Consider the following 17,467-nt stretch of genomic DNA (forward strand, 5'->3'; position numbering starts at 1 on the left):
AATGGATAAAATGCAAACATTCAATGGAAAACAGACTTTTGAAATGCAACTTTAATAAACGATCTACTATTAAAACTAATTATCCACCGTGTAAAAGTGCAAAATGTAAAGTGCCAAACATTTAAGTTGGTCAGGCTATACCTCCATTTAATTCACATATAATAAATCAAAGGGGGTAAAGTACGTCCACAACACACAACAACACATCAACCAGACCTGACGAAAATACATTCACATTCATACAAACACTGATCAATATGAATAACACCAACAATTGCGCATACCTCAATCCGCCCACCAAGGGTGTTAAACGAGGGTTTGTAGGTTTGTCACGGACATCGCTCAGTGGCACACTGACAAACAACACAAGCAAACAATGTCACCATCAACTAGACTGAACAACTCGAGGATAGCCAGTCTGCTCGGTACGTACCTCCGGGGGTTTACATGTGCTCATTCCAGGTAGCTCTATTTGTCTCTCAATAGGTGAAAATTGCGTTTCTCAGGCTCCATTCACTCTTGCTGCTAAAAGATAACACGCTGCCACGCCATCTTGGAACGAGTGAAAATGCGGCTTCACGAGCGGGGTCTCCGACTCGTCTTTACAGGGACCAAGAAGAAGAATGGGGGGGGGGGGGAGACTGCCATCTTGTGGACGCTACAGGTAATCACAGTGTCAAGCTGTTCAAATCCAGTTGATGGTGCAAAGCACTACAATAACTCAGCGAAAGGGAAGTGAACATATTTATTATAAAGACAGAGAAACTCGAGCAACAATAGGAGGTTGGCGGTCAGTTACAACGAGAGAGTGACCGGCCAGACTGAAAGGCAGAGAGAACATGGGGGAAATAAAAATGATCACTCACTAGCCAAAAATAATTGGAACACCAGCTTTCCATAAAACACAGCAGTCATGTTTATTAATATTAAGCAAAACCACCTCCTGTTCTTTGATGTTTTCTTCCAATTCATGTGTAACTTTTAGGCTGTGGCTCGGTTTTTTGGAGAGCATGACACTGAATCATAATCGACTGCCACTGGTGGTAATCATATTACTGTTGTTGTGCTCGTTATTTGGGTGAATTTAGTTAGGTAAAATAAAATATTAATAATCCGAAAATTATCAATATTTCATAAAATTATTAAAATCAAATATGTAATCCTTGATAAGGATTAACCTAGGGGCACCACCGGCTTAATCACCGGACCTAATCTGAATCACCTTCAGTCTAATCTGAAAGGGGAGAGTTCTTACACCCTAGACAACAGTTTACCACAATTCCACAAAATCACTCTGAAACAGTTGAATTCTAATAAAAGTTGACAATATTTATTATATATAAAATAAAAGAGAGGGATTGGCAATACAGTCAGTGAATTCAAGTTGTAACTGAGTTACATTCTAAACATTTCAATGCATGGTCGATAAATGTGAGGTAGGGGTATTTATCTGCATCAAAAGTGTAAAGCACCGGATGAACACTAGAGGGAGGCAGAGTGTGTGTGTGTGTGGGTGTGTGTGTGTGAGTGAGGGGTCTTTCCTCAAAATGGCCGACCCGGAAGGACCGACTAGACACAAAATGGAGGATACGGGGGTGTGCTTTCGGGCCAAAATGGCGATCGGCCCAAGATGGAGACTAAGGGAATGTGTTCTCGGCACAAAATGGCGGTTAGCCGACTAGTAGCTATGTGTGTGAGTATTTAGCGAGGAAGGGTCCGTTCACGCGCTTGCGCACGTGCCCGTGAGTGAGAAATAACACCGTCTAGATGAGAACAGGGCCGCGAGGCTCTTACTTCGCCACGATTAGTTAATCGACTTTGAATTGGCGAAATAAGTCCCTCTCGGCTCGTTGGCTATATTAGATCCACTCCGTGGATCGGTGAAGAAGTAACTGGCTAGCGTCTAAACACTCGGATTCAGTAATGCATGTATAACCCACAGTCACAGTCAGACATAAACAGTCACAGATTCATTTACAGTATCATATCAGTCAATCATGTATATCTAAAGATATATATATCATCTAACTCTAACAATTCTAAGCCCGGACTTGAGTGATCAATTCAGTCTTACTTGGCTTGTTCGTTCAGCTCTGCAAACGCGGATGCAGGTTTGTTGCGGTCGGACTCGCAAGGTTCCTCCAGCGGGGAGGAGGGGTGCTCGTGGAGCGGGCGGCCGCTTGTCTCGAAGAGGAAGAAGTGGAGGAAGGAGCGGGGGTTTGAGAATAGGCAGTCGATCTCAGCTGGCCACGCTGGGTTCTTGCATCTGCTGTCGTCTCAGTGGAGGAAAGGGGGAACCTCACAGCTCGCTTCTTCGGGTTGAGGGCACTCAGGCGATGCGGGTCGGTTTCAGGATATCAGAGCTGGCTTAGCCCTGATGTGGAGGTCGTCGGCCTGGTTGCGGCCTGGGCTGCTCGGGTCCGGGCAGGGGGGAAGGGCGGTTTGTCTCGGGATACAAACGCACGTCCTGTCGCGACGATTAGTCACTTAGAACTTCTCAGAGGAGGACCTGTCTGCAGCTAGGCTGCTTAGGAACTGAGTTTTTCAGGCTTCAAACCTGTATATGTTTTGGGGTGCAGGGCGTGTCTTTGCTGTGGTTTAGGCACACCGATTGGTTCCCCTTATCTCGCTGCTGTGGGACAAAGGAATCGGCTCGCTTCCCTGTGGCTTTTATCACGGGTGTGGTATTCAAATTGGCCAGGTATGTGGGGGTTGTGTGCTCCCAGTGTCTCCACATACCAGCCAGTATTCAAACAACATGTCTTTCATTCAATGTCAGTGTTCGATCAACATGTCTACTCATTCAATATCAATGTTAATTCAATATCAATATTCCTTCAATATGTCTGGCCCAACAGTAATAATGATAATAATAATAATAATAATAATAATAATACATTTGTGTCATTTCGTTTTCTAAACAAATCTTATTTTTTGTTTTTATAATGCATTTACATTGAAAGGATTTGTTTAACTAATATTTGCGTGGACAGCCGCGTCCATTCGGGGTGTAGGCCTACTGTGCACGGCCAGGCGAAAACCGTCTGCACAGGTGTCTTGTGGAGGGGCGCGTCTGCTGATTTGACTCACTTTTCCGTGGGGACACTCGCCGATGCGGGAACCATATGAGACCTAAGCGCTTGTTGTAGGCTACATGCTTTGCAGTATAGCATTAGTTTTCCGTCCCGTTCAAAGACGCACGGGTATTTCACCTCGATGACAATTTCCTCGTTCTTTGTTTCTGTGCGGGGCTGCGAGCGGACACGGACCAGATTATTTTGCGAAAAACTGTAATGGAAACGCAGCTACTACTGGCTCTCTGCTCAAGATGCAATCGCCTGTCGGGTTGTAAATATCTAACATGTTAGATATGCCAGATTCACAATCGGGAAGAGGCAGTCTTCCCGATTGTGAATCTTTGAACCCCACACACTACAGGATCATTTGGGAAGATTATCTGCCCGACGCGCTTCAAATCGGGAGCACCCCCGAGAAAATCGGGAGGGGGGAATCTTGGCCATAATCTTGCAAATTATCCTGTAGTGTGGGGTAGGCATAACCCACAGACATACATGTACTGTAACCACATTGAGACTATAACCCACATACATACATGTACTGTAACTACATTGAGACTATAACCCACAGACATACATGTACTGTAACCACATTGAGACTATAACCCACAGACATACATGTACTGTAACCACATTGAGACTATAACCCACAGGCATACATGTACTGTAACCACATTGAGACTATAACCCACAGACATACATGTACTGTAACCACATTGAGACTATAACCCACATACATACATGTACTGTAACCACATTGAGACTTTAACCCACAGACATGCATGTACTGTAACCACATCGAGACTATAACCCACATACATACATGTACTGTAACCACATTGAGACTATAACCCACATACATACATGTACTGTAACCACATTGAGACTATAACCCACATACATACATACATGTACTGTAACCACATTGAGACTATAACCCACAGACATACATGTACTGTAACCACATTGAGACTATAACCCACAGACATACATGTACTGTAACCACATTGAGACTATAACCCACATACATACATGTACTGTAACCACATTGAGACTATAACCCACAGACATACATGTACTGTAACCACATTGAGACTATAACCCACAGACATGCATGTACTGTAACCACATTGAGACTATAACCCACAGGCATACATGTACTGTAACCACATTGAGACTATAACCCACATACATACATGTACTGTAACCACATTGAGACTTTAACCCACAGACATGCATGTACTGTAACCACATTGAGACTATAACCCACATACATACATGTACTGTAACCACATTGAGACTATAACCCACATACATACATACATGTACTGTAACCACATTGAGACTATAACCCACAGACATACATGTACTGTAACCACATTGAGACTATAACCCACATACCGGTACATACATGTACTGTAACCACATTGAGACTATAACCCACATACCGGTACATACATGTATTGTAACCACATTGAGACTATAACCCACAGGCATACATGAACTGTAACCACATTGAGACTATAACCCACAGACATACATGTACTGTAACCACATTGAGACTATAACCCACAGGCATACATGTACTGTAACCACATTGAGACTATAACCCACAGACATACATGTACTGTAACCACATTGAGAGACTATAACCCACAGACATACATGTACTGTAACCACATTGAGACTATAACCCAAAGACATACATGTACTGTAACCACATTGAGACTATAACCCACAGGCATACATGTACTGTAACCACATTGAGACTATAACCCACAGACATACATGTACTGTAACCACATTGAGACTAGGGATGGGCATTTCTAGCAAAAACACTATTCGAAATTCGCTGGCCAAAGTCGACTTTTAATCGAAATTCGAAAATAAAAATGTAGGCATTAGCTTGTGGACACACAGACATACACTGTATAGCTACTAGGTATTAGCTTGTGGACACACAGTCAAGATCGAAACGAAATTCTGGGAAACAGGAAATCAATCGGTAAGTAGGAGATGAAAGTAAATTACACAAAAAAGTAAACACTTTATCACAAAATACTTCCTGGAATGCCTTGAACATCACAAACCCTGAAACATACAGAAGTGCATGCACTGAATGAAGTCTTCCTGAGTTAGCCTTTTGTGTTTGTGTGTGTGTGTGCCTTTTGTGAGTGAGAGAGAGAGATACCCACTTATATCCTACGCCTGCCAAGTTGAGTAGCCTTCTGGAAGCAGTCATCTCTGGACTTTCATGATACTTATCAGAAAGATAGACCACCTCTTTAATACCTGGACAGGGAGGGGGAGAGAGGGGACGATGGAGAGGGAGATGATGAGAGGGAGGAGAGATGAAGCAGTCATCTCAAGAGCATCGTGCTACTTAGCAGATTAAAGAAGTATCAGTGAAGGTCAATAAATGATGAGAGAAGAGAGGGGCAATGGCGTCATGAATAGACTCATTTGGAGCGGACGTCACACGTCACTGCAGTTGCGTGTTATCGCCCCCCTGTGGGGGCGGCTGTAGTTCAGGAGGTAGAGCGAGTCGTCCACTAATCGCTTTGGATAAAAGAGGTCGGTGGTTCAATTCCCGGCTCCTCCAGTCTGCATGTTGGTGTCCTTGGGCAAGACAGTGAACCCCAAATTGCTCCCGTTGGTGTGCCAGCACCCTGCGTGGTAACCTGCCGCCATCGGTGTGTGAATGGGTGAATGTACCTACTGACTGTAAAGCGCTTTGGATAAAAGCGCTATATAAATGCAGGCCATTTACCATTTACCCTCAGTGATGCAGATGTCATTCCTATTATCCAGAGCTGGAAATGACCAAAATCAAATTCCATACTGCGTACGAACCTGTGTGTGTGTGTGTGTGTGTGTGTGTGTGTGTGTGTGTGTGTGTGTGTGTGTGTGTGTGTGTGTGCTCTTCACTCCCACCTGCCTGGATGATGAGCTTGGCACACTCGTTGCAGGGGAACAGAGCCACGTAGATGGTGCAGCCCTTCACATCAGCACTGTTCTTGTTCATGATGGCGTTCAGCTCTGCATGGCACACTGTGGAAGCAGAGAGGACACTGTTCTTATTCATGATGGCGTTCAGCTCTGCATGGCTTCTGGTGGGATCTGATCTGATCTGGTCTGGTCTTGCACTTTAAAAAAAAAAAAATTGACGACAACCTTTGGTCACCGGCAGGGGCGGACTGGGATCATAATTCAGGCCGGGCATTAGATACCAAGCAGGCCAGGCCGATACGGGCCGACGCGCGTGCCTGCGTCCGAAGGGCGGCGGCGAAAAATTTGGGGCCAGATTTGGGTAGTTTAAAGCCAGATTTGGGCTGTTTGAAGCCCGATTTGGGCCGTTTGAAGCCCAATTTGGGCCGTTTGAAGCCCAATTTGGGCCAAGTCCAATTTTACAATGAGATGCACCCACTTTAAACCTGAATAAAGTAATAAAACCACTAGTAAACCAGTAGGCGGCGCCTGGCCTGCTGTTCAGTGAGTGGCCTGGCCTGGCCTGCAAAAAAAAAAAAAAAAAATTTTTTTTTTTTTTGACAGGCCAGGCCAGGCCACCGGCATTTGCCCGACGTGCCCGATTATGCAGTCCGCCACTGGTCACCGGTGGGGGGGGGGGGGAGGACCGAAAATATAATCTCCTGCCAGCTTGGCCTGGAGGAGATAATGAGCCAGGCATAGCTAGTTGAATAATCTACACTCATACATACTGTACAGACTAGAACACTTTCTAAATGTCTAAAGAACTAGAACAGCTGTTGTTCCCTAAATCCATAGTTTTGTGGGAGATTCCTTTAAAGTCACGCCAGTCATTATTGTAAGACCGACAGCAGCCAACACTCAAACTGTAAGAACCTGATCACAAAAATAAAATAAACTAGAACGACCGCAACGCGGACTTATGCCTCCGCCATTAGTTCATTTTGGAGTCCAAATCGCCATTTGAGGCAAATTGGAAGAGATTCCGTCAAGGCGCTCCTGTGATGTTGCGTTACAGAGCTTGGAAATTGGGTGTGTGAGAGGTCACAGTGACCTTGAACTTTGACCACCAAAATGTAATCAGTTCATCCTTGAGTCAAAGTCGATTAAATTCCGTCAAGGCATTCCTGAGATATCGCGTTAACAAGCTTGAAAATGGCGTTCGAGAGCTCACCTTGACCTTTGACCACCAAAATCTAATCAGATCATCCTTGAGTGTAAGGCGATGTTTGAGGCAAATTTGATGAAACTCCGTCAAGGCATTCGTGAGATATCGTGTTAACAAGCTGGAAAATGGCGTTTGAGAGGTCACAGTGACCTTGACCTTTGACTTTTGACCACCAAAATCTAATCAGTTGATCCTTGAGTCCAAGTCGATGTTTGAGACAAGTTTGATTAAATTCCGTCAACGCATTCCTGAGATATCACGTTAACAAGCTTGAAAATGGCGTTTGAGAGGTCACAGTGACCTTGACCTTTGACTTTTGACCACCAAAATCTAATCAGTTGATCCTTGAGTCTAAGTAGATGTTTGAGGCAAATTTGATGAAATTCCGTCAAGGTATTCATGAGATATGGCGTTAACAAGCTGGAAAATGGCGTTTGAGAGGTCACAGTGACCTTGACCTTTGACCTTTGACCACCAAAATCTAATCAGTTCATCCTTGAGTACAAGTCGATGTTTGAGACAAGTTTGATTAAATTCCGTCAAGGCATTCCTGAGATATCGCGTTAACAAGCTTGAAAATGGCGTTTGAGAGGTCACAGTGACCTTGACCTTTGACCACCAAAATCTAATCAGTTGATCCTTGAGTCTAAGTAGATGTTTGAGGCAAATTTGATGAAATTCCGTCAAGGTATTCATGAGATATGGCGTTAACAAGCTGGAAAATGGCGTTTGAGAGGTCATAGTGACCTTGACCTTTGACCTTTGACCACCAAAATCTAATCAGATCATCCTTGAGTCTAAGTCGATGTTTGAGGCAAATTTGATGAAATTCCGTCCAGGCGTTCCTCAGATATTGCGTTAACAAACATCGTACGGACGGCCGTACGGACGGACGGCCGTACGGACGGACGGCCGTACGGACGGACGGACAACCCGGATCCATAATGCCTCCGGCCTGGCTATCGCCGGCGGAGGCATAATAAAATAAAACAGGAGTGTGCCTCTGGTGTATTTGATTTAGGGGTGCTCCAAAAAAATCGATTCTGAAAGGATCGCGATTCTTAATGCCACGATTCCTGGATCGATTCCAAACTCCCAAGAATGGATTCTTCTTCGTATTGTAAATAAAATAAAAAATAAAATATATATATATATTTTTTACAGTGCACCTGAACGCAACATGCAAGATACCGGCTGAATACGTGTCCAAATGTTCATGTCATTTGTGTACTGTACTGCCACGGTGCCACACCTCTTGCACTTAAGAACTCTGGTTAATGTATTCCCCCCAAAATCTATAAATCCTTCTCAAAGTCTACAGATCCCCCCCAGCCTATAAATCCATCTTATCTGAAGAAGGGGGAAATTCCCCCCTAGTTTGCAAAATGAATTTAGGCCCTGACTAATACTTCAGAAGTTGAATTTGAAGTTCAGCATTAATACATTTGTCATTTTTTGTCCTATATTTACCTTTGTGTGTTATTGCAATATAAAACTACATAATTGAGAATTGATTCTAGATTCTGGAATCGAGAATCGTTGGAATCGAGAATCGATTCTGGAATCGGATCATGACCCCAGGAATCGGAATGGATCGTGGATTAGCCGGATCGGAGCACCCCTAATTTGATTAGTCTAATTTACACACAAAAGTGTGCGCGCACGGTCACACACGGCCAACCGGACACACGGCCGCCCCCGCCCCCGCCCCCACACCCACACCCACACCCACCCACACACACACACACACACACACACACACACACACACACACACACACACACACACACACACACACACACAACGAATGTCTGAGTTGTAAGCAGAACATTGAGGCTGATGTGCTGTGAGTGATAAAGAAGGAGGCACCGACGCCAAAAGCAGCAACAGCTTGTTGCCGACTGATTCAAATTCTACAGAATAATCCTTTAAAACGCCACTGGTCATGGCTGTGAAAGTAAAGCAGACGGAATATGCTGACACAGACAAAAAGAACAAAGAAAAAGCAAAGAAAACACACCGTTTCCAGTAAGGGAAAGGAATATGTATATATATATATGAGAGAGAGAGAGAGAGAGAGAGATCAAATTCTTAAGTACTTATTAATAGACAAGGTGCAGATGAGTTCATTATTTATCCTCTAGCTCCCCCTACAGGTTTTGTGAGCATGTGTGTGAGCGTGTGTGTGAGCATGTGTGTGTGAGCGTGTGTGTGTGAGTATGTGTGTGAGTATGTGTGTGAGCATGTGTGTGAGCATGTGTGTGTGAGCGTGTGAGCGTGTGTGTGTGAGTATGTGAGTGAGCATGTGTGTGTGAGCATGTGTGTGCATTCTCACCATAAGGGTACTTTGTGTCCAGCCGGTTGTCAGCTGATCGGGCCCACGGCAGCAGGTCGTCGTCACAGCCGTTGGGCATACCGTTATAACCAATACCAACAATCTTATTCTCCGGGTTCACTATACAGGCTCCTACCTACAGAGAGGAAGAGGGAGGCAGAGGAAGAATCCAAAATTACGAGGAACGGTCATTTTTGAAGTAAATACATAGCCGTAAGTTCTTTCCAAACATGGCCGCCTGGCGCAGTGATATGCACACAGCGCCTCAAAAGCACCATGGCAACTAACGTTACTTCCGTCAACAAAACAAAAGGGACAAGAAGAACAATAGTGCAGGCGCCATGTGTAATCCTAAATCCCCCCTTTTGTGAGTAGTTAAAGAGGGCATGGTTTCACCATCAACTGCTGTACCAACGGCAGTTGCACCCGGAAGTACAGCCAATCCGTCTGTTTACAAACATGCTGATTGGACCTATTGCTTTGGCAACATAGGAATGTAGGGTACTCATCTGAATAAAGGCAGTTAAAAGTGAAAAAAAAAATATATATAAATATATACCGTAAATTCCGGACTATAAGACGCACCGGTGTATAAGCCGCGGGACCAAAATTGACTATTTTTTTCTTCTATAAGCCGCACCGGTCTATAAGCCGCGGGTGTTTTGATGTTTAATTACCATATGAAAGGGTTCGTGCACAGAGAGGAATGTCGGGAAAGCGATGGCTGTTTGGGGAAGCTCCCATTTATTAACATTTCAACAAAACAAAACAAAAGTCAGGTCACTAATCCCCAGACAAAATCACACAACAATAGGCTATATGTGCAGCAAACCTGTAACCAGAGAAGTCAAGTCACTAATCCTCGTCTTCCTCTTCTTCCTGCGTACTGAAACCACCAAAGTCCTCATCTTCAGTGTCGGAAACGAACAGGTTCAGGGTGGCTTCGTCAACCACTCTCCTCTCTCCTTCATTGTCACTCAAAACCAACGAACTCCTCTTCATCTATAGCTGTGTTTCCATTACAGTTTTTCGCAAAAGAATTGCGATATTTCTACAACTTCGACAATGTACAATTGCGACTTGTAGGCGTTTCCATTGAAGTTGCGTTTGAGTGATTCCCCGTTGCAGCAGCTGCCACAGTGATTACGCACGGGGATCTGCCCCATATCCCGTCCCCTGCATGCTCAAATCCAACCAATGGTCAATGGAAATCCCAACATGAAGTTACAATGCATATAAACGAGCCTGATTATCAATTCAAAAGAAAATGAGTCGCAAAATGTTGCTGGCTGCGTGAATGCAGTCAGCGCGACAGGCAGAGGAAAAAAGGTAGCCTAATAGCCTACAACTGGTCCGATTTAGAGATGGAGGGGGGAAAAGGCTGATTTGGTTCTATAATTGCACCTGAAACGTGTGCAATGTATTAGCCTACTCACAGTCACTGTATTCACTTCAGACAGCACCACCGCACCAGTGTGTGCTTTTCATCCTCTCATCTCGCCGCTGTGCCAAATGCGCGCACACAGGCAGCCTGCTGTCACCATGGACCGATTTCTGCCATTAAACATTATCTAATTTGCCCGGCTACGCTTTTGCACAACACTCGTCTTTCTGCTAGGTAGCGTTGCTTCAAAGTTTTCCACTTGCTGCGGAGGTTTTGACACGGCTATCGAACCTTACTTACCAAACTTATTTTCCGCTCCTTTTCCAAGGGATAATATGGGTCACATGACGTGCAAATGGGAAAAATGTGTTTCCATTACACTTTTGCGATAAACTGCTATATCGACACGTCTGAAAAACCACCTCATGATCATCTACTGCTCGTTCTCATGCTGTCGAGAACGAGCAAAGCTTTTTTTTGGTGAAAGAATCCTCCAGGGCGCTTCTTGTTAACAGTCCGAGTGAGTGGCAGGTCGAACGTCAAAGGCACTTCATCCATATTTATGATCTGCTCCGGTTCGATGGAATATTCCTTGATCTTCCTTTGTGTGAATTCGCCGAAGTTTGTGATTTTCTCCTGGTAGTCGGGGGAGGGAGTTGATGGGCTTGTGGCCGTTTGCTTACCGTAATTACCATATGTAAGTGGTCACGCACAGAGGGGATTGTCGGGAAAGAGATGGCTGTTTGAGGAAGCTCCCATTTACCGTATTACCGTAACATTTCAACAAAACAACATAACACAACACCACCGTTGTTTATTTTTACAGTGCACACAGTGTCCGCGGTGTGGTGAAAAGAGGGCAAGAGAGGAAATTAAAACAGAAGTGGATTTATAGTTAGAAAGAGTGCTAAAAAAGAGAGATTTTTTTTTTTTTTTTTTTTTTTTTCTGAAAAAATCCATAGATAAGACGCACCGTTATATAAGCCGCAGGGGCCAAAAAACGGGAAAAAAGCCGCGGCTTATAGTCCGGAATTTACGGTATATTTGGGCGTCCAGATCAAAGACGACTTCTCCTGGAGCGCCAACACCAAGGAGCTAGCCAAAAAAGCACAGCAGAGACTCTACTTCCTGTGTCTCCTCAGGAAGCACCACCTCCCCCAGAAGCTGCTTGTGGCTTTTTACCACTGCTCCATTGAAAGCGTGCTCGCATACAGTGTGTGTGTGTGTGTGGTACGCCAGCTGCACAGCAGCAGAGAGGAAAGAGCTCCAGAAGGTCATCTCTTCCACACAGAAAGCGGTAGGTTGCCCTCTTCCCACTCTGGAAGAGCTCTACAGCTCCCGTTGCCTCAAAAAAGCAAAAAAAAATCCTCGGCGACGCATTGCACCCGGGACACGACCTGTTGGAGCTGCTGCCCTCGGGCAGGAGACACAGGGCGATCAAAGCCAGAACAAACCGCCTAAAAAACAGTTTCTTTCCTAGAGCAATAATCGCACTGAATGCCGTTTAGATGCACTAGGGGCGTTTTGCCCCCCCTCCCCTTTTTTAGCTGCTGTTCCTTAGTGCAATTCGTGGCAACGTGCAATAGGAGGAAGGCCCAGAATGAACACTGAATGACTGATTGCTTTCTTATTATTACTTGTTTACCATTTTTATTAAGATGTCTGTCCTTGTTGTCCTTGTCTCTGTCTATTGACTGTTTTTATATTCCCTTTTTAACCTTTTACACTGCAGAGGATGCACTTCAATTTCGTTGTTGTGAAAATGACAATGACAATAAAGGATCTTGAATTGAATATATATATATATATATATATATATATATATATATATATATATATATATATATATATATACACACACACACACACACTATGATGTATACCTGTGAGCTTGGATCCTTGCTCCTTTGAGCTGACAGGAAGGCCACAGCCATAAAATACTCGGGCCATTCCAGGTAGTCCTCTCTCTTCTTAGTTCTACTGAGACAGACAGACAGACACACATACAGACAGACACAGATAGAGGCATTATTAGATACTTCTATTGATTGTTAGTATTACAGTTGGAGAGTGTGTGTGTGTGTAAGATATTTTACAAATACTGTAGTTAGAAGCCAGCCTTAAAATCGGCACATATAAGTAAGTTACTGTGTGTGAACTTCTAGAAGTTGAGATTTGATTGGAAAAGACGTTTTTCAGCAACCATTTTGACATGTGAATACTACTAGGGTTTAATCCCGGGAAACGGGAATGTTGATGTATTTTTTAGGGATGGGCATTTCTAGCAAAAACACTATTCGAAATTCGCTGGCCAAATTCGAATTTAATTCGAAATTCGAAAATAAAAATAAAAATGTAAAATTTTTTTTTTTTTTTTTGTGAGTGAAATGTTGCATTGTCTCCCCTGATTCTAAGTCTACGGCTTTATTAATTAATATAAAAAGCTTCTGCTGTGGATTTTTAGCTCAAACAAGCATTGCACCACTGAAGTAAAGAACATGTTACATGACATTGACATTTTCGAAAATAAAAAACAGTTTTGACAATCATGAGTGGTTCATTAAATATTTAGTAGGCTCAGGTCTGAGTGCCAAAGGGGTGCCAAAGTCACCCCCTCTCCCTCTTCATGGGATTTCATCCGCCATTCATTTTTCCATAAACCTTGCTTAAAATGCTTATAACAATTGTTCTACTTGCTCAAACCAAGCGATTTCTTAGAATCAGGGGAGACAATGCAACATTTCACTAAAAAAAAAAAAAAAAAAAAATTTTTTTTTTTCGAATTTCGAATTTCAATAATAAAAGTCGACCTTGATAATAACAACGATTATTCGAAAATTCGAAATTCGATGCCCATCCCTAGTATTTTTATATGTAGAACATATTGGAATAGGCCTTATTTTTAGAAATATGCCGACAGTTTACTTTCTTAAAAGATATAGCCGATGTTTTAAAAGAACATGTAATATATTAGGCTACTGTAAGCATTGTAAGTCATTAGATGTAGGCCTATATGCATTTCGGAGACATCAAAGTGAATCAATCAACCAACAATCAATCAATTTTCTATTTATATAGCGCCAAATAACGAGGTATCCAAAGCATATTTTAAGATTATATACTCTCCGACAACAATGCTACAGTCAGTAATTTGAAATTAGATATCCTTTGCAGAGTGGAATTAATTTCTGATTTTATTTCGGCGTGTTTTGGCTATGCGCCTTTGTGCGCTGTGCGCCGGTGGAACACACTGAAAGCTTATTGCACCTAGCCTAATTAATAAACACAAAGCCCACAATGTTTCTTTGCTTTTCTACTACACTTCTGACATGCTTGAGGGGATTTTGCCATGACCGTTAATGCAGTAGCCTACGACACGGCGACACGAGAGCACCGTGCAAACTTCACCAGCGGTGAAAACGACAATCCAGCCGTGCGTCCTCGGTTCCTGTGCCCAAGGTTGGGCATGATGGTCTGGTTGTAGGCGATGTCCATGCACAGAGGGGTGGAGATGGTCTGATAAAGACCAGTGTCTCAGTGGCTCCGGTGTCTCCATCTGGGCACGGCTGGAAGACGAGCGCGCAGCCGACAGAGCGCAGCCCATATCGAAAAGCACATGGTGCCAGATATCAGACAGCATGTTGATGTTGTGCGTAAAAGAGAGTGAAAACGGGCTGATCGACGCGTTTACAGCTGCATTCCTTCCACGGCAGTGTCGACAACTCTCTAAGAAAATGGTTAGCCTAGGCTACTACAGGATTTATTCATACGCCAATCCAGGCGATTGGTGAATTACGGTATACAAACCCTAACGGCACTATAGCCTAATATGTTTGTTAAATTGCGATATTTTGCCTTAATAAATATTAGGGGTACTCCGATCACGTTTTTTGCCACCGATCACTGATTGCCGATCGCCTATGGGAAATATCTGCCCAACCGATCATCGACCGATCACCGATTACCGATATAAACTCCTCAAAAAAAGTTAGGAAACGTTATTTCGGTCGATTATTTCTCCCCTTTAATTATAAAAAATTGAAGAAAGGAGCTGTTAGGAATTTAAATGACAAAATTTTATTGGAAGTAATTGTACCTGTGTACTGCAAAGAGTTTAACAGAGTACATCTTCAAAAAGGTGATACGGGCAAGGACAATACCGCAACGCGTTTCAACTAGGGATGTCGACGGTTAACCGTTAACCGGTTAACCGCCGACAACGTCTTTGGTCGGTTAAGCATGTCGGTTAAACGGTCAATTTCCATGTTAATTTGCATATAACAGTGTTGCCAATGTGGCGATTCCCCCCCCTCCTTCGTGGTCAGCAATGTAACATAAGTATATTAAATGATGGGGCAAGTATTAATCAAGCTAGATTTGGAAATAAACACATGGTTCATGTTGATTTTATCTACCTGATGTCTGATCAAACGCATTCCGCAGCGAAGCACACACACAGCTGAACACCTGCTGCAGCCACAGAAGTGAAGTGAGCGCACTGACTGCCCCGCCCCTCTGTTGCTCCTGTCTGAGCACACAGCTCAGATGTGCTCTGTGACCATTTCAGAACGATTAACACACCCAGCGAAACAATCAGCTCATACATGTTCTATAGTTTTGTTAACTCCGTGTGTGCTGTCATTAGCCTACTTTTTCTTCACTGTCTCATTCGGTCTGTTACGGCCGGGACACACATCTTGCATGTGCGTGGCGTGTGCGTGTGCGTGGCGTGCTTGCTGCGGCTGGCAACTCTCTCACTCCCTCTCTGCAGTGCATGTTCAGGCACACGCATGCATACGCTCGCACTCAATGATGAAACAGTAGTTTTTACCGTGTTACAAAAATGACATGAAGCGGTCGAATTGACGATTGAAAAGTATCAATTAACGTTAACGTTACTGTCCAACACATGGCAGTTCGGATAAATTGTTTCACAAGAGACTGCGTGCGGAGTGCGGACTCGTTTTTATAATGTTGCCCTGCCAGACACAGAGAGCACAGCCCTCGCCGCGTGTGTGAAGAGAGAGAGCGAACGGGTGAGACAGAAGCAAACTATGTTTTGCAGATCTCAAAAGCAGGTAAACCACTGTGGGATTAGTGAGACTATTGCTAAAAGAGAAGATACTGTAGTGATGTGCACTTTGTCAGTGCGCCCTGCAGCCTGGGCTGTCGTCCGCTCAAACAGTACTTCACGGGGCGGCTGCGTGTCAATTGACGTGTCCTTAATATGCAAAGCGTGCAGCTCTAAGCAGTATAGCCTATCGGAGGAATGTTTTTGTTTAGATGGCTGGAGGGTTCAACTTGTCTTCTCGTTTTGTTAATGTGTTTTTTTCTGCTTGTAGATGTAAAAATAAACGCTTTCTACTGAAAAAAAATCAAGCATTTGGTAGCCTAATGGTTTAATGGGGCACAGACAGTAAAATAGCGCATTTTAATCTTCTCGGTTAACCGACAGTTGTCGGCTAATGAGTGTCGGTTGTCGGTCAAGAAAAATTATGATTTTCGACATCCCTAGTTTCAACCGTTGGGTTTTCGTCAGGCTGTATGGATATCCTATATCGAAAAGTTCGAAAACCCAACGGTTGAAACCATGGATGTATTAAAAGAACTGGATAGGGGACGTGCCACGCCCACCCATGCATTCGGACGGAGGTTGCTCACTGGCGCATGAAGCCATCATGGGGGATTTTTCTTCCTGGTTTTACTTCCTGACCATGCAGCCCAAGGCGAAGTGCGCATGTGTGCCATGACGTGTTCCATGACGTCTCCCACCCCTCCCACCCATGGATTGTATTACAAGAAAAAAACTCTTGTTTTGAGTTGCTTGGTGGATTGGATGATTGCACTCTCCCACAGTAATAAGGAAAAAACAACACATATTGGCCATTTTTACACTTTATTAATTTGACACCGTCAGGGACCTCAGTAGCATGTGTAAGATCCATACGCAGCCACAACAGCTTGGCACCTTGGCACCACAAATTAGGTGCCAATCAGGTGTCAGTCACACACCTGCCAGCACTTGAAGCTCAAAACAAGAGTGAATACCAACAGAAGAATATTGCAGGAGATTTTGGCAAAAGAAATTGGGGCGATACCCACACGTTTAGCTGTGTTGCTCATTCCACGAATGCACAATCCTTACAAGTTGTAAAGATGCGTATTTCTGCACTTTGAAGTCACAGGTAGGGTCGGGTGGGGCAAACTAATTATATTGGAAGCCTAGTTGCCGAAAAAAAGTGAGCGGTGGTGGTCTGTCTAAATGCATTGTAGAATGTATGTACAAGACAAAAATGATGCCAGTGCGCATGCGTCTGGACAAACTCGTCTTACATAAACATTTTTTTTTTTTGACGGTGGGACATCAATCAACCCCTTTTACATCTTCGAGATAACTATTGGAGCAAGATAATGTGTGTAATCTATTTTACCGACCACTAAGTGGCGACAGAGACCGAGAGAAGCCACAGCCACGGGACCCTATCCACACTCGCTGCCAGGGAGAGAGGCTGCTC

At 43.9% G+C, this 17,467-nt stretch overlaps 1 protein-coding gene across 1 annotated transcript in view; it reads right to left on the reverse strand.

Moving 5' to 3' along the window:
• Positions 1–1,356: 1,356 nt before the first annotated feature.
• LOC310775281 (deoxycytidylate deaminase-like) overlaps positions 1,357–17,467 on the reverse strand; it is a 17,858-nt gene continuing 1,747 nt past the window's right edge. The window contains exons 2-5 of the mRNA XM_083635415.1: positions 12,836–12,929; positions 9,569–9,704; positions 6,012–6,128; positions 1,357–5,369 (exon numbers count right to left, since the gene is read on the reverse strand). Coding sequence (XP_083491541.1) covers positions 5,023–5,369; positions 6,012–6,128; positions 9,569–9,704; positions 12,836–12,929 — 694 coding nt within the window. The 3' untranslated portion in view covers positions 1,357–5,022. The remainder of the gene's footprint in view (positions 5,370–6,011; positions 6,129–9,568; positions 9,705–12,835; positions 12,930–17,467) is intronic.

The sequence above is a fragment of the Poromitra crassiceps genome, assembly GCF_964638095.1.
Source record: "Poromitra crassiceps genome assembly, chromosome: 4".
In the NCBI taxonomy this organism is placed as follows: Eukaryota; Metazoa; Chordata; class Actinopteri; order Beryciformes; family Melamphaidae; genus Poromitra; species Poromitra crassiceps.